The sequence below is a fragment of the Natator depressus genome, chromosome 5 (assembly GCF_965152275.1).
Source record: "Natator depressus isolate rNatDep1 chromosome 5, rNatDep2.hap1, whole genome shotgun sequence".
NCBI classification, from domain to species: Eukaryota; Metazoa; Chordata; order Testudines; family Cheloniidae; genus Natator; species Natator depressus.
The window spans coordinates 93,579,122-93,597,529 of record NC_134238.1 but is presented as its reverse complement, the minus strand read 5'-3'; the positions used below and the strand labels follow the sequence as shown (position 1 = coordinate 93,597,529).

At 37.5% G+C, this 18,408-nt stretch overlaps 1 protein-coding gene across 5 annotated transcripts in view; it reads left to right on the top strand.

The window, feature by feature from the left end:
- The window catches only part of VPS13A (vacuolar protein sorting 13 homolog A), a 277,386-nt gene that overhangs the window by 178,780 nt on the left and 80,198 nt on the right, over window positions 1-18,408 (top strand). For 2 of the 5 annotated variants that reach the window (XM_074953215.1, XM_074953218.1), the window contains exons 46-52: window positions 799-902; window positions 1,999-2,296; window positions 4,272-4,667; window positions 6,770-6,874; window positions 6,971-7,118; window positions 14,951-14,988; window positions 16,727-16,855. In XM_074953215.1, coding sequence (XP_074809316.1) covers window positions 799-902; window positions 1,999-2,296; window positions 4,272-4,667; window positions 6,770-6,874; window positions 6,971-7,118; window positions 14,951-14,988; window positions 16,727-16,855 — 1,218 coding nt within the window. The remainder of the gene's footprint in view (window positions 1-798; window positions 903-1,998; window positions 2,297-4,271; window positions 4,668-6,769; window positions 6,875-6,970; window positions 7,119-14,950; window positions 14,989-16,726; window positions 16,856-18,408) is intronic. The other 3 variants (XM_074953217.1, XM_074953219.1, XM_074953216.1) reach the window with 2 other exon arrangements.

Here is an 18,408-nt window from a genome sequence, read left to right as displayed (position 1 = left end):
ACAACTTAGGGGTGTGCAGTTGGAGGGGGTTTTGTATTTGTATTGAAGCAGGTTCTCTTGAGGTATTTGGGTTGCCCATTCCATGATGTGATCTGCTTCTCTGGTGGAGTGTCCTTGTTTCGTGAAAGCACTGCTGAGTATGTTAAAATGTATATCCTGGACCAGGGGTGGCCAACTTGTGGCTCTGGAGCCACACGCGGCTCTTCAGAAGTTAATATGCAGCTCCTCGTATAGGCACCGACTCCGGGGCTGGAGCTACAGGCACCAACTTTCCAATGTGCCGGGAGGTGGTCACTGCTCAACCCCTGGCTTTGCCACAGGCCCTGCCCCCATTCCACCCCTTCTCACCCCCTTCCCTGAGCCTGCCATGCTCTCGCTCCTCCATCCCCCGCCCCCCAGAGCCTCCTGCACACTACAAAACAGTTTATCAGGAGGGAGGGGGAGGCACAGATCGTCAGGGCTGCCAGTGGGTGGGAGGCACTGGGAGCAGGGGGTGGAGCTGATGGGGGGCTGCTGACGTATTACTGTGGCTCCTTGGCAATGTATATTGGTAAATTCTGGCTCCTTCTCAGGCTCAGGTTGGCCACCCCATCCTGGTCTTTCTCCTCAGAGCATATTCTATAGTATCTGAGGACCTGACTGTAGATAACAGATTCCTTCATGTGTTTTGGGTGGTTACTGGAAATCTGCAGGATTGGTTATAAGGAATTTCTCATTCTGCACTTTACCATAATTGAAATATTTTAGATCTTTAAGGCTTTTATTAATGTAATTTATGCAGACTTTTATTTTTCACAGATAAGAAATCATTTTTCAATTCCACTGAGTCTTTTTGAAGATGGAACATGTCTAGGAACTGCTTCACCAATAAACGAATTTAACATACCACTGACCTCTTACAGGTGATTATTTACATTCTTCTTTTAATACAGAATATACTGTATAAGTAATGATGGCTAATCTAGTAAATACAAAGACAAGTTATACATATTTTTTTGATTGAAAATTAAGCAAGTTTTCCAGAATGTTCTTTTCATTATTGAAAGTTTTTAGAACTGTTGATGAAGAAGCAGCCATACCATGTCATGCTAAGATTTTCTCAGGGCCTCAAAGTTAAATAGGATAAATATTGGGCAGGGAGACTTTGAGCTGCTCCAAGTCTGAGATTTTTAAAGGAGTTTAGGGTGGTGGGCACCGGATTCCCATTGACTCCTTTGAAAATTCCAGCCCAAGTGCTGCAGGAAATGATTATGGTCATCCAATAAAGAGCAGTCTCTACACTTGATTGAATGATTAGGGGCACAAAGATTGAAATTACTTCTGCCCCTCCCATTGTCACTTTTGTTAAACATTTTTTGCTACATTTTATTATAAATACTGTAGTTAAATTATATTTCTGGTTTTACTATTTTTTTCAAAATGATTTAGTGGTGTTAGTAACATCAGATTCATTGCACAGGTAGTTTCTGGCTGTAGGAGCATACTACTAATAGGTTTAATCAGCTGGATACATGTGTACTCTAATACAGTGGCTGAATCCAGGAAGCAAATTAGATTAAATTGGTACTGTACTTAAAAAAGCAAGATATCTGTCATTATCCCTCATATTTTATGCGCCTCAGAGAAGGGCAGTATCTGAGATTTGTATTAGCTTGACACCCCACAACAGAAAAAAGCAGGAATCTTGGCTCCTACTCTTCCTAATACACAGAGAGGTTTCAAAGTCCCTTATGTGTCTCCAGTAGTCACTGCTTTCCAGTAAGTTCTGTAAAGGGGTGCACATACAACTCAAAGAACCCTTTGGTTAGAAGCATTTTTTTTGCTTCCTCTTTTAATAGCTATGTTCTGTTTTAATTTTATATTGAGAAACAGTTGTTTGAAACCAACAAATTAGATAAATATATGTTTGAATTTTGTTATTAAAATTTCTATTTTTAGAAGTTTGTTACTGAGAGATTAGAAGTTATCAGAAGTGTTTAAAAATGTTTTCATCTGCAGATCACTACTTTGTTTGCAACCAGTAACTGATGAAACTGGAATTGGTGGAGAATATGAAATGTGTGAAGGAATTAGCTTTGATGAAATTATGAAAAATTTTGGCAACTTAATACAGAGGAAATGCCAGTCCATCAAATCAACTAATCATTCACTTATTATTAATGTTGTGCCAGTAAAAGATACCTTGACATCTTCAGTATGTGCAGATGATCGATGGGATTTACCATATGTTATTCATTTATGGCCCTCTCTCCTCCTCCACAATCTTCTTCCTTATCCAATTACTTATTCTCTACAGGTAATCTTCACAGTTATTATTTTTGTATTGTTCCAGTATATGCTATGTAATTTGGTTGAGAGTAAACATTCTTTTACGGGCAGGCCTAAATAAGCACAGAAATGTTTCTGCTGCATTATCAGTTAAACACAACTATAGATGTTATAGGAGTGATGTTTGGTCTATTGGAGGAGAAACAGATACCATAGTATGAAAGATGCTATCCTGAATTATAAATACATCAAATATATGAAATGTAGGCAAAGAGAAACTTCAACACTTCCACTATAGGTAAGTTTAGTACAGTACATATTAACTTTGCCATATGAGACTCCATTTTTGACTGTCAAGTAGAACTGAATCCTAGTATCTCTGCAGCATAAATGTGCAGGATCCTTTTTCATGTGGACTGTGACTGCCTCAAGAAACAGTGGCATCAGTAAGTCTATGTCCTAGTATATTACCAAAAGAAGGGCAATGGAAATTTAGAAAGGAGACACCAAAAATAAACATCCATTTTGATGTAAGTGCTCTTTATATTCAGCAAACAGACATACAAATAATAAACAAGTCCTGTTCTGAGCTGTGTTAAAACTCACCCAAGTGACTCTCAAATAGAGACTATTACTTCTAATACAAATAAGAGCAACAGATAGACTGTTTTCCACATTTGTCATTAAATAAAACAACTTCCAGAAACAGATGCAGTTAAAAAAATTAATTTTGCCTACCTCAGGCTGATAACAGGTCCTTCAGTTGAACTCTGCGATGATTTTAGATTCCCTATAGATAATGGGTAAAATATTTTAACATTGATTTAGGAGCCCAAATCCCATTGAAAGTCATTGTATTAATGGGTACTTAATTCACCCTTTTTCATCTTCGTTTAAAAAAAGTGGGATGGTTATAGATTGGTTATTGACAGATATTGTTTACATAATGATTGTTAAAAATGCAGAGGTTTTCCCCCTCTTCAAGCGAAACAATCTTTTGACACAGAAGTGCTTCTCAGACTAATGTGAAATTTTCCTTTTTGGGGGAAGGCATGGAATGTGCTACATATGGCTTTTCAATACCAGGTGCACTTGGTAATTAAACAGATAAATTATAGCTTCCAGTGTGGATTCCAATCTTCTTTCAGATTTGAGATGCGTGTCATGGTGGTGAGTGATGTACTGTTTTTAGTTCCAAATGATTTTGGCCATGCTAGAACCCTCAGTAACTTTTGATACAGTTTATCACAAATTGCTGTTTTGAATAACTAAGGTATGTTGCTGGTCTTCCTTGAATTACTGTCCAGTGGTTCAACTAATACCTTGAATACAGAAGTTTGTTGGTAGTAAGGGGCAATTTTATGTCATCACCAAAGGATTTTAACAATTGTGTTCAAGTATCTACTGTATTTCTAGAGTTGCTTGATATATATATGAGGTCAATCAGTGATGATTATTTTTTAATTTCATATCAAACATATGCGATTTTCATATGAATACAAATAAAAGTTAATCCAAAATGAAGTTCACTGTAATTTAAAAAATGTGTAATTGAGTGATGACTACTAGAGGTTTTTTCCAGTGATTTCAGTAAAAGATGCTAAATCTCAAAATACTGTTTAATAAGTTTTTCATAATCATTTATTAATTTATTAAATTATCATTTATTACTGTTGAGTGACTAAAAATGTGCTAAGGATTTCATAAACAAATAAGAGATATTCCCTGCCAAAAAAAAAATTATATAATCAAGTCAAAGAAAACAATATGGAGAGAATCGAGGGAAGAGAGGACAGAGAGGGTACAGTAATAAGATTAAAGGATTGTTTATGGCACAAAACTTAGTAATTAAGTGACATACGTACATGCTTTTTAAAATTTTATCTATTCTGTACATCTAAAATAATAAACGTTTTTAAAAGGCACATAAAGTTAAACCAAGATGATGTTACAACTGTATATCTTGTCCCATGTGAATGTAAAAAAAATTTTTTTTTCCCAAGGGAAATGGTAACAAATGGGACACTCTAGAGGATGGATGTTCAACTCAGATTCATAATGCAGTATTGGATCAAACCATGCTGGAATTGCAGTTACTTAATTATCTTGATCAAAATTGGAAAAGCGAGTACCATATAAGAACTAATCAGCAAGAAATTGGCTTCATCACATTCTCTTGTATCACTGAAATGGATAAGACTGAACTAGATATTGCTGTTCATGTGACCTATACAACTGGACAAATGATCATAGCAATTCACAGTCCGTATTGGATGGTAAACAAAACTGGCCGAATGTTGCAGTACAAAGCTGATGGCATTCACCGCAAGCATCCTCCTGATTACAAAAAGCCACTTCTTTTTTCTTTCCAGCCAAAAAATTTCTTCCAAAATAACAAGGTACTGTAAGTGAATATTAATAATAAACTGACAGCTAAGTAAAATTAGCTGCCATCCTTCCTTTACCAATTGAAAGTTGTTCAGAACTTTGAAAACTGACAGCTGTAAATGTATCAGTAAAGTTTATTGTATTTACTAGATAGCATGAAATTAGTAAATTTGTGCACCAAGGTTTTTTTAATACAGCATTTTGAGATTTCTTAAAGAGGTGAGAAGTTTACCTATTTTTGGCTTGTAAGTGAAGCAGTAAAATAAGAACTGAAAAATCCTTTAAGGTGTGATGTATTACAAGGTCACCATTTAAAAAAAAAAGGGGGGGGGGGCATGTTCAGCAACAATTGCCACCATGGTACAGGTGATACTGTAGGTATTTCTGTATTCTTGCAGTAGGACATAGGAGCCAGATCTCACTTTGAGCACTTGCAATTTCCACTGACAATGAAAACGGAAGGAGATCAGTACTTTATATGATTTGTCCCTAACTGTGTCTCTTGGATATTAAATTAAGAAAGCAACCATTGGTAAATGGTATTTATTACTTTAATAATGGGAGTGCCCAGATGCCCGAATCAGAAATAAGGAGTCCCATTGTGCTAGGTGCTATATATGCAAACATATAGAAAGGCATGGTCTCTGCCTCAAACAACTTTCAGTCTTAAGGCCCTCATCCAACAAGCTGATCTCTATGAGCACAATCGTTTACCCACGCAGATCTCCTTGGAGATCCAGGTCTAACTGAAGATAAGACATGCTGTGTAAAGGTCTAGATTCTAAATGGTCCAGAGTGGGTGAAAGATGATAAAAAAAAAAAAACAGCTCAGCCTGTATCAACTTGGTTGAAAAAGAAAGTTGGAGAGCAAGACACTGGTACAAACTAAATATGTGCAAACTGAAAAACTGTGTTTAGGCTTCTAAGGCTACTAGTGAGGTCAAAGATGGGTGTAACAAGGAATTAATGGATTCTAGAAATGGAAGGAAATGTGTTTTTATTGCGTGGTGATAATGGGATGAGATTGACGCCATTTTTTTGCATGTTGGTTTTTTTTTTTTTTGGAGGGATTACTTAGCAACTTGCTTAAGCATGGAACGCACCATTAAAATGATTAGGCCATGATTAGAACAGGCCAGAGAGAAAGGGAGAACCACATGGCATTACCACTTCCATCTGCCTCAACTAAATGCTCAGCAAAACCTTTGAGGTTAATCTGTAGTTTTTGCCTTTGTCTCTCCTTATTTCTCCTTTTTTTGTCTTCCTCTTTCTTCTTCTATCCGACATAGTCAACCAAGACAAATCTGCCTTTTACAACACTGGTATGAGCCTGTGACCAAAAAGCAAGCAGTCTGATCCTAGTAGAAGTTTATTGTGTCTTGGAATGCCTGTTAAGATAATGGTGTATGAATGTAATTTCCCAGGAACTAGATTGAAAGTGAGGAAGTATGGGAGATAGAAGACATTTTCTGGTTTTACTATTTTTTTCTTTCTCCCTTTGTGCTTTTAGGGTTTTTTAAAGAAATAAGATGGGTCTAAACTACTACTCAAGACCATTTAAACTGACTTTTTCTTTTTCGCCAAAATGAAAGGACAGTTAACATCACGTTTAATAATAAGAACTATCAAACAGTTTTAACATATATAGTCAGAGGAAAGGGGAATGTGGGAAATCGTTAAAATGAGTTTTACTTAACCTTTCAGACCCCAAATCAGGGCATATCCCTACTCAGGGCAAAGCTTTAGCAAATGCTTAAAGTAAAGCGGCATAATGATGTTGCTTAAAAGGTTAAAAGGTATTTTTAGTAGTGGTTGTTACAGTGGGAGTAAGCTGGTGATAAGTTCACATAAAGCTGCAATTTACTGGTTAATGTTGTAATTGTTAAATAAGAATTTTAATCACCTTTAAATCACCTTGTTGAGACAACCATATTATTAATACAGTAGCACAAGAGTGAGTGAGTGAGTGTGTGTGTGTGTTTAAAAGAAATGATGGTAGAAAGAAGGTAAGGATAACAGAGAGGATCAGAAGATGGTTGTTTGTTGATTTGGCTATTTTAAATGTTTTCCATTAGTTTTCATACTCTTAACAAAATGAATTTACTTTTTATAGGTGCAGCTTATGGTGACTGACAGTGAACTGTCTGATCAGTTTTCTCTTGATACTGTTGGTAGTCATGGTTCTGTTAAATGTAAGAGTCACAAAAAGGAGTACCAAGTGAGTATAATATGTGTCTATCAAACTTCTATATGTTAAAAAATATAAAAAATTAAGTGAGACTAACAAATTTTCAACAATTTCCTTCATTCACAGGTTGGTGTTACCATAGATAACAGCAGTTTTAATATTACAAGAATCGTCACTTTCACCCCCTTTTTTATGATCACAAACAGAAGCAAATATACTTTAGAGGTAGCTGAAGAAGGCAAGGAAAAATGGATTCCTATCACTTTTCATCAGGTAGATTTTTTAAGAATCAAACCCATAATATTTGAATTGTACATAATTTCTTGAGTTTCTCCGGAAATTTTGACTTTTCATTTCTCACACAAAGATTGTCTTAATATTTCATATGCGATACTGTTTCGTTACCAGAAATCGGAGGGCCTGATTCTGGTACCCTTACTTACACTGAATAGTGCCTTACTTACTCTAAACTAAATTGTAGCCTACCTTGCATGGCAGTGCAAGATTGGTAGGAGGCTTAAGGCACTTCCTACTTGCATCACAGGTAGCAGCACTTGAGGAGAAGCAGGCTCCACAGAATCACTACATTCTCCCCCTGTCCCCTACAGAGGTGGGTGGGGAGTGGGTGCAGCCTTTTTTCTGTTCCTCCCATAGTATGTGGTGGTATAGTTGTGCTGACATGTTGGGCACTGTGCAGTTTACTCCCTTTGCAAAGCAGCAGAAGACCTGGAGTCACGTTTTCTTATGGATTGCTCTAGGACCAACATGATAATGTATTGCCCCTAGCACATGGCAGATCATATAGTGATAATGTAGCCTCTGTGAGTAGTCCTACTAATTTCAAAGAATTGCTTGCAGAGTAAGGTTTTACTTAAATAAGAGTATCAGAATCTGGCTATAAATGAATAGAAACCATATCTTACTGTTCTACTTTTAGTAGTCACTATTGTTAAATGTAGAGTTTATACTTAATGATTATGGAAGAAAAAATACAATTGAATATAAAATTGTTAAATCACCATTCCTCATACACAACATAGGAAATGCCACACTAGATCAAGCTGGAGGTCCATCTTTTTAAGTAACCTCTTCCTGGCAGTGGCCAGAACCAGATGCCTCAAAGGAAGTTGCTCAAAAGGAAAAAAAATTCCTGACTTCCATCAATTAAAGATTGGCTTTTGCCTTGAAGTATGATGGTGTATTTCCATTCTAAGTTTTTTAAAACTCCTGTCTAATGTAACAGTTAGTTTTTCCTCATTATCCGTACAAATGTCCTTTTATGAATACTAAGCTCTTCCATCAGTGACATCTAGTGACAGTAAGTTACATGGGGTAATTATACATGGAAAAAATTGGGTTTGTCGGGTTTGTCAGTGTGGAAAAGAGAAGACTGAGAGGCGACATAACAGTTTTTTCAAGTATGTAAAAGGTGGTTATGAGGAGGATGAAGAAAAACTATTTGTCTTAACCTCCGAGGATAGTACAAGAAGCAATGGGCTTAAATTGCAGCAGAGGAGGTTTAGGGTTGGACATTAAGAAAAACTTCCTAACTGTCAGGGTGGTTAAGCACTGGAATAAATTGCCTAGGGAGGTTGTGGAATCTCCATTATTGGAGATTTTTAACAGCAGGTTAGACAAACACTTCTGAGGGATTGTCTAGACAATACTTAGTCCTGCCATGAGTGCAGGGGGACTGGTCTAGATGACCTCTCAGGTTCTGTGATCCTATGATTGTGTGAAAGATATTTTCTGTTAGTTTTAAATTTGCTGCCTTTCGTTTCATTGAATGTCCCCTTGTTGTTGTCATGAGAGAATAAATAGGTTTATTTACCTTTTTGTGTTTCTTCAGAATTCATTATTCTGTATATTATTATTTTGTATACATGTGTAACATATCCTCTCTTATTCTCATCTCCCTAAACTCAACAGTCCCAGTCTTTTCAAATAAGGGGTTCTCAAACTGGGGGTCGTGACCCCTCAGGGGGGTCGTGCAGTTATTGCACGGGGGGATTGCGAGCTGTCAGCCTCCTCTCCCAAACCCGGCTTCACCTCCAGCACTTCTAATAGTGTTAAATATTTTAAAAGAGTGTTTTTAATTGACAAGGGGATCACATTAAGAGGCTTCCTCTGTGAAAACAGTCACCAATACAAAAGTTTCAAGGCTTTTGTCATTTTCACTATGTCTGTTTCTTTTTGAGAAAGAGAAACTAGAACTGAACACAGTGTGCCAAGTGTAAAGGCATACCATTGATTTATTTAATGGCACAGTAATACTTTATGTTCATTTTACATCCCATTCCTTGTGAACGATAATGTTTTGTTTGCTTTTTTTACTGCTGCTGCTGAACATTGAGAAGAGATTTTTGTTGAGCTACATTTCTTTCCTGAGTAGTTAGTTACTTTCATCTGCCATTGTTCTAGCCATTCACCCAACTTTCTCAAGTCATTCTGAAGTTCCTCAAAGTTTTTAGTTTTGATTAAGCTACATGATTTTGTACATCTGAAAATTTTGCCACCTCATTGATCATCCCTTGTAATAGAACATTAATAAATATATTTAATGACACCAATCCTGGGGAACCTTTGAGCATGCCACTGTTAATCTTTTTGCCGTATTGAAAATTGACCATTTAGTCCGACTCCGTGTTTTCTCTTAGCCATTTTCTGATGCCTGATTATACTTACGTATTCTTGCCCAATGTCTACCTTGTTTCCAGTTTGAGGGACCATGTCAAAGACTCTTTGAAAGTCCAGATAAAGTGGCTGTCATTCATAGGTTGTTTGTTGACATGCCACAAAATTCTAAAAGATTACAGAAGTACATTTTTCCTTGATGCTATTACTGGCTTGGCCGCATCATATTGTGCTCACCAGGGTGTTCTATAATTGTATTTTTATCAAGTATCAGAGAAACACAGGGTTGGAATGGACCTTGAGTCGTCATCTAGTCAATCCTGAGGCAGGACCAAGTATACCTAGATCCTCCCTTGACAGGTGTTTGTCCATCCTGTTCTTAAAAACTTCCAGTGATGGGGATTCCACAGTTTCCCTTGGTAACCTATTCCGTTGCTTAACTATCCCTACAGTTCGAAAGTTTTTCCTAGCATCTAACCTATCTCTTCCTTGCTGTAAGTTAAGCTGGTTATTCAGTGGACGTGGACAACAATTGATCACCTTCCTCTATAAAACAGCTCTTAACGTATTTGAAGACCTATTATCCTGTCCTCCCTGTCATCTTTTCTCAAAACTAAACATACCCAATTTTTTTTAACCTTTCCTCATAACTCATGTTATCTAAATCTTTTATCTTTTTTTTTTTTTTTTTTTTGCTCTCCTTTGGACTCTCCCCAGTTGGTCCACATCTTTCTTAGTGTGGCATCCAAAACTGGGCACAGTACTCCAACTGAAGCCTCACCAATGCTGAGTAGTGTCGGATAATTATGTCCCATGTCTTACATACAGCACTCCTGTTAATACATCCCAGAATATTAGCTTTTTTCACTACTGCATCACATTGCTGTCTCATATACAATTTGTTGCTTGACAAAGTCCATCTAATAAAGAAAGTGTAATCCTCTGTCTTGCAGACACCACTAATATATTAAATATAGCGTGTACCATCTTTCTCTATGGACACTGAAAAATATTAAATGTTTTTGTCATTCTAGCCATTCTGTCTAATTCATAGTATAATACAGCATCTTCTGAAGATGATGAAGCTTATGACATCCTGAACACTTTCTTCTGGATATGTTATGTCTCCAGAGTCCAGGTTCAACACTCCTGCAGCTGTTCTATTTGCTTTTCCTCGTCTCATAAAGCATCCTGCAAAATCATAGGAAACCTGTCTCTCTCTCTCTCTCTATTGTACAATTGGATCCATGCTCTTCAGGTCCAAAGACTGAAATCCTTCCTGGATCCATGTAGCGATCCCAGGATGGAGTTTGCCAGTCAACACAAAAGCCTATATTTAGATCAAATGGGTAAAATCATGGGTAATACAGATCCTGTCCCAAATCCTTGTGTAGAATAGTATCTTTCCTTCTGATAAAGGATCTAATTTGGTTCCATGTCTAGATGCAAATCTGAATGATGCAAATGCAAACAGTGAAGGGAGGGGCAGGAGAGGTACATGAAAACTCCAATGGGCACTGCTGTTGTCCAGCCTGCACCAGTCAGAGTGTCCCAGGAGTCGGAACATACAGAGGACATTCAGTGAAAAATCTGTTACTATACTGGAGAACGGAAGGGCAACAAATGTACCTTTTTAAAAAAATGTTCCTAGGGATGATCCTGAGATCTAGAAAGCCTCACTTTGGTATCTGGAAAACCAGTGAGTCCAGTGCTGTTCATTATTTTCATTAATGACTTGGATGATGCAGTGGAGAGTATGCTTATAACATCTGTGGATGACACCAAGCTGGGAGGGGCAGTAAGGACTTTGGAGCACAAAATCAGAATTCAAAGTAACCTCGACAAATTGGCGAATTGGTCTGAAATCAACCAGATGACATTCAATAAAAATGAGTGCAAAGTACTACACTTAGGAAGGAAAAATCAAATGCACAAATACAACATGTGGAGTTACTGCTTAGATAGGGTATTGCAGTAAAGGATCTAGGGGATACAGAAATAGAAAGAGAAACCTTTTAAGCCCTGCAGTAAAGGGATACTATTGGTAACACCATCTTCTGGAACTCAACCTCAGTCTTTTTTTACATGAGGACAGAGGACCTGCGCATCAGTCGTATCCAGTACCTGCCCTACCTCATTTGGAGACCACCCGTCCCAATTCTACCGCCAATGGCAGTCTATAACATCAGACAGGAGAAATCTAGAAATTATTTTCAGCAGATACTTTATCAAATTCAAAACCCTGTCACATGAGAGCCTGCTGAGAGTCGAGGTTCTCTTCCTTCTAAAAAGCAGGAGCTATAGAGGAGGTGCTGCATATAAGTACAGAGGAAAGGGTTTTTATTCAAGATACTTCCTTATTTTAAAACAGGGTGGGGAAGTCTTTGTCCCATATTATATATCAGGACGCTAAATGTATTTTATTGAAGATTTTGGTTCTGCGTGTTTGTAATTTCATAATTTCCTTCCTTTCTATACAGAACTGGTTTACTGCTCTTAATCTAAAGGATATGTATTTTCATACTTCAATAGCCCATCCATCAGAAATGCCTGCATTTTATTTAAGAAAGGACCACTTCCACTACAAGTTCCTTCCCTTTTGTCTTTCTGCTGTACCAAGTGTTTTCAAACAGTGTCCTTCCATAGTGGCTACATATCTGAGAAAGCAAGGGATTTTCGTCTCTCCTTATCTAGACAATTGGCTAGTCACAGCATCATCAAGAAAGTAGTTGCTATTGGATATAACACAGATTTGCTAATATAGATCCTTATACAGCGCCTATTCGGTATATTTTAGAGTATTTGCTACATCTTCAAATGTCTAGTCTCTTGCTGTCTTTTGTTCGGGTCCATCTCTTCGCAGTTTCAATACATCTTGTTCCTATGGATAATAAATCTGTGTATGTTCGTTATCTGGTTAAAAGATTTCTAAAAGGACTCAATTTATATCTACCAGTTTGAGATGCTGTCTCATCTTGAGATCTAAATATAGTACTTGCTCATCTCATGCAACACCCTTTTGAACCTATGGGGGAATATAAATTTTGCCATTTATCCATTAAAACAGCTTCTATAATAGTTATTACTTCAGCAAGAAGAAAAAGTGAACTTCAAGAATTGATGGCTGGGCCACCATTTCCTGTCTTTCATTAGGGCAACTACTGCTATGTCCCCACTCTAGGTTTTTACTTAAGGTGATTTCTGAGGTTCATATAAATCAAGCAAGTAATTTACTGATTTTTTTTTCTAAACTTCTTAGTCATGAAAAGAAGCCTAGACTACACACTCTGGATGTTAAAAGAGCTTTAGTATACTATTTGGACAGAAATAAACATTTTAGACCAATTCCCAACCTGTTCATCTCTTACACAGATGGGTCAAACTATCACTACTCAAATTTTATCTAAATGGGTTAAACATTGTATACAAGAAGTGTATGTCAGCATCTGTTCTGCTCCACAAAAGGGTTTTAGCACATTCTGCTAAAGTGAAAGTAGCCTTTATGACTTTTACTAAAAACTTGTAGGAAGTTGCAGGATAGCTATGTGGAGCCTTATTCATACTTTTACTACAAACTATGTTCTAGACTTGGTGTCTAGCTGAGATGCAGAGTTTGGTGAAGCACTTTTCAAGTCCTTATTCAATTGTGACTCCATGGTGCACCTTACAAGGATTAGTATACTGCTAAGCACTCTATCCCAGGTAGGAATATGCAGAGGGCACACAGAAAGGAAATGAAGGTTACTCACCTGTTGCCAGAGTTCTCCAAGCTGGATGGCATATGCATATTCCTCTCCATCCTTTCCCGCTTCCTTGGGGTCATACCTAACAAAGGACCTGGGGTCACAGGGAAAGGAACTGAGGCAGCCGGAACATAATGCCCCCTTTTGTGCCCTCGTCCTCCAAATATTCACAAATACTGAGAGGAGCGGCATGTGAGTGTTCCAAATGTGCAATAGTAGTTAAGGTTCTGTTCAAGTTGCACTGGTGGAAGCATCCCAAGAGTGGGAGTATGCAGAGTCCATGTTGAAGAACCCTAGTTACAGGTAAGTAAGCTTCAATTTTCATGAAAAAATGTCTAAATTGGTAGCAGCTCAGCCACTTCATTCTCAAGTTCCTCCAAATGTCTTGGGTATTTACTACCTAGTCATGAGCTCACTTGTTGCTCTCGAACTTACCCATTTTTGCCAGCTCTTCCTCTTTTGACACCTTTGCTCTGACAATGCCTCATTTTCTTTGTCACAGCTTGGCCCGGTCCCCCTCTGGATGGTCACCAGTCTGTAAGTGGACCCAATCTCTGGACTCCACATGCTTCTAGCTCTGGTTTCTAGGGTGCGTTCACAGGCACAGACTTCTTGTCTGAACCCTTCTTTGGGATGTGGGACTCTGCAGTGCAGTTACTCAAGTTCATTAAACCAGTGCCTCTGACTTCCTGAGCCCCCAGTTGCTTACACATGCTTCCAAAGTATTTCCCACCTAGTTGTGGGCACTCTGTCTTCTAATTTAGAGACAACATGGCAGGCAAGCAAGGAACATAGGTTTAACAAAGGAATTTCTTAACCAGTCGCTTTATTGTTAAAAAACACTGGAGTTAGAGATACTTGTAAAATAAAAGTCCTGAGACACTCTCCCTCTCCACCACAGTCAGAACTCACCCCTTCATTGATTCTCAGGTTCTGTCAGCATTTCAGGGTGGGCAGAGTTTGTCCTGCCTTCTCTGTCTCCAGCCAGTTCTTCTTAAATGTGGTGATGAATGACCTCCCGTCTCACAGAAGTTACCCCCTCTTAAACAGTCTCTCTCCCTTTCACTGTGTGCTCAGGCTGAGAAGCTGCAGATTCCCTAGACATGCTGGTGCCCCTGGGTAGAAAATCCAGTGTGCTGCTGGGATTAGGCCAGCAGTTGAAATACAATCCAAGTTGATGGCTCCACATTGCTCTGTGATGGGCTGGATGGATTCAGTACATCACAATGGCAAGGTTAGACATGCCTTCAGAACATAGAAGAAAATGGAGTTCCTTGTATAAAATGAAGATTGCAGTTTGACACAGTCATATCCCACACTGTCACATTTATTATCATGTAAAGAGGAGTTTTGGCATAAGCTTGACCTCAGCATGCTCTGTGGCTAAGACAAGCGCAAAAAAAAAATTTGCCTAGTTTTTCTCCAAGTCTTCCTTATCCTTAATTGCCACCATTACTCCATTTTGCAATTTTCCTGCTTCTGATATATGAAACAACTGTCTATCAACTTCTTTGTTTTGGGCTATTTAATCTTCAGATTTCCTCTTAGCTTTCCTAATTTCCATTTTATAGTTTACCTTTCCATCTTCACATTTTACCTTTCGTAGTTTTTCTTTTTGTTTGCTTCATGAGTATGAATTTCCATTGTCTGTAGCATACCTTTTTGACTTGAATAACCAAGTCAGTCTTGCTATTTAACTAATTTTTTTTCTTGTCTTCCTGCTTCCTGGGGTCTGAGAATCTATGGGAGAAGGAACTTGATGGCATGGTAAGTTAGTGAACTAGCCCTTGACTGTTGGAAATTTGAGTTCAGATTGTTGTAGGGTCACACAAAATGTCAGATTGTTGTAGGGTCTCATCCTAGTACTACAGTTCATATTATTTTCCTTTTGAGAGGCACGTTACTGAGATATCAGATGTTGCAGGTATGTATTCAGAGAAGAAGTGTTTTCTGGGCAAGCTTGTTTAATATCTGTCCAAACAATCCCTGGCTCTTGTTCGGTCTCTCCTTCCATAAGAACTAAACTCACCGTAAATTTTAAAGGTATGCTTTTTAAAAGTCTAAATGTGCACGGGACTCGAGACCTCAGTACTATTCCCAGCTTTGTCAGTGACCTTCTGTAAGATCCCGGTCAAGTCATTATACCTTTCAGTGCCTCTCTTTCCCCTCTCCCTCTTTGCCTGTATTTTCTATTTGAAAATAAGCTCTTTGTCTCTCTTATGTGATTGTAGTATCTAGTACAATGGGGCTGTGATCTTGGCTGGAACCTTTATGTATTACTGAAATATAAATAATAATAATGAATTGCAACTTCAACAAATGACCAAAAAAATTTCAGTTGACTGTTTGACAAACAGTGAAAGAAAGGAATTAATTACACTGGTAACAAAACATGCTGTACATACTTAAGGAAAAAGCAAGTCTAATTTTAAGTGGCCTTATTATACACTATATAAAATTGGAAAATATTAAAAAAGACAGTGGGCGAGACATTGCTAATAAAGAACAATGTGCAGGGTTGGATTTAATTACACAGTCCTTCAACAGGAAAGGTAAGTATAAAAATTCACTAACATACTGATACCTGACTTAATTTGCTTATTTAGAGATTTGAACATATAATAGGTTTTACCGCTATACTAAAGTGAGATTTTTGTCATTGAATGTCACTGTTGAAGCTGATAATTCATAATTTTTGGTAAAAGAGATACCAAAGTTCTTAAATTAGAATATGTCTTTTGCATACTGATAAGGCATAACCAGTCTATCAGAATTTAGATGTCACACCTATGCACCAGCTTTCAAGAATATATAGCTGGGACCTCCTCAGCAACAAGGAGAAAGAAATACCTGACCCCATACATGTTAAATGGACGAAACAGGAAATTGATGGTTAAAAGCCAGAGTTTTCTTAATATACTCTAAATTTTAATTCTGTTTTCCATTACAGGTGCTGTTCTCTTTTGAAATGCTATATGCATTGGCCTCCTTTCCTTTTTTACCATTAGCTCCTGACCCCTCCTAATTTCCACTCCCTTGCTCTAGCATAAATGTTCTGGGTTCCTCTCAGTTTATCCTTTTTAGATTAGGTAACATTTAGAAAATCCTAACAGAGCTCCATATTCATTTTACAGCAGTTAAGAGGAAAGTGTTTTGAAAAATCAATTTTTTTTATTGCAGCCGAGCACTGTAGGGGGCTGAGACTACAGCCTATCACGTCGACCGATATTGTCTCATTGTTTCCTTGTATTCCCCCATTGGTCTGTCCGTATCCATCAGCTGTCTCTTGTCTGGTACTTGCATTGTAAACTCCTTGGGGCAGGGACTGCCTTTTGACCTGTGCTTGTACAGCATCTAGCACGAAGGGGTCTTGGTCCTTGACTGGGGCTCCTTAATGCTGAAATATAAATTACAGAAATAAGAAAAGTGCCATATGAGGGCTGCATAGTAGTTTTCCATTATGATTTGTATTCATTTGAATATAAAATTGATTATTTTATTGTAGTGCATTCCCTTTTGGCCTGAAAATGATTCAAATAAACTGCTGATTAGAGTTGAAAATTCCAACATTCCCCCCAAGATGATCTGTTTTAATAAGCAAGAAAACTGTACATTGCTGTATTTGGACAATAAGGTAAGTGATTTTTTTATGGAATTATAGAAGACAACATAAATCTGTACTCTACCTCCTCCCATACGAAACTCTTCTCCCCTTCCAAAAACAATGGGGTATTCCAAATATATATAAAACCTTCATATAAAAAAAAGAATCTGTCAAAATTGAAACGTTGGCTATTTTGAATATTGACTGGGCTTCATGCCTATCTCATTTGCATTAGTTTTACACTGGTAGAACTGTATTGACTTCAGTGGAGTTACTCCTGATTTATAAATTAAATCCTATTTAAATGAAATCAGAATCAGGCCTATTGTATTTGCTGCTAGAGTTTATTCCTTTAATTATCTCTCATGTTAAAGTTTTCACTTGCTAACTGAAAGCAGGTAGGTAAGACTCTAAATTTAATGTGTCTGCATTTTTGCAATTTACCAGTTCACTTTTGGCCCAGGTGTGAGTGACTTTGTTATCTTGATGTCAGGTGAAGGTGGAGGAAGAAGGATTGTAAGCTAGATACTCAGTTGATGTAAAAGGCAAGGAGCACCATTTAAGTCATGGAGCTATGCTCATATATCTGAGCTGAGGATCTAGACCACAGTGTACAGTACATTGTTAGGATCCTGTAAAATTAACTATAACTTTTACCACTTTGTTTACTGTATCTGAATGGAAAAGTTATAGAACTCAGGGTGTGCTGCAGGACTGCTACCTGTACTACAGTTAATGATTAAGAGTGGGTTTGATTCTTATTACTGAATATTTATTTGAAGAACTTTTTTCACATACAGCTAAAAATTTTAAACTCAGTACAGTGGCTTTAGGAAACATGAATACAGTTAGAGATAAGTGGAAAATAAAGGCCCATACGCTTCTAAATTAATTTCCATATTAAAAGTGATCTTTTGGGGACAGGCTGCATTTCAGTTTAGCACTGGCTTATGTTAATTGAAAATATATAAAATGTTAGAAGTAGCCAGTTTATAACAGCAGTTGTAGTCAGTTGCCCTATTTGTAGATCTATCCATTGCTTTTTCATTTTGTATGTGGGGGGACATTACTGATTGTTATGGTGGCTTTTTAAACTTTATATATTTTGAACTTCCTACAGTGCATGTTTTATTATCTTGAGGTTGCACAACAGAGTCAAATGAAATTAAGCATCACAAGAGCTGTGTTCACAGGCTTAAGGATATATGTTTGTTTACCACTGGTTAGTTTGTCTGATAGAGTCAATCTTATCTCTGCCTAAACAGATTGCTATAGGGTGGTGTTCTCCAGCTTTGTGGGGGAGAAGGTTAGGCATGGCCTTAACAAAAGCATATTGTTGAGGTCAGAATGTACAAACTCGTCAAACATGCCCTAGAGTTTAAATGATCCAGGAAAGGATTGCTCTACCAGCAAATAATTTAATTATTTGAGGGTGTAGAATGCCTGTGTAGTCTTGGAACACTAAATGCAGCTTCTCTTTCCTGACTTTCCATATGTGATCGGAAAATATAATAAAAGTAGATTAAAACAGATGTTTGTGGTTTAGCTTATGGGGATAAACTTTTTTATATTGTAAAAAGTAA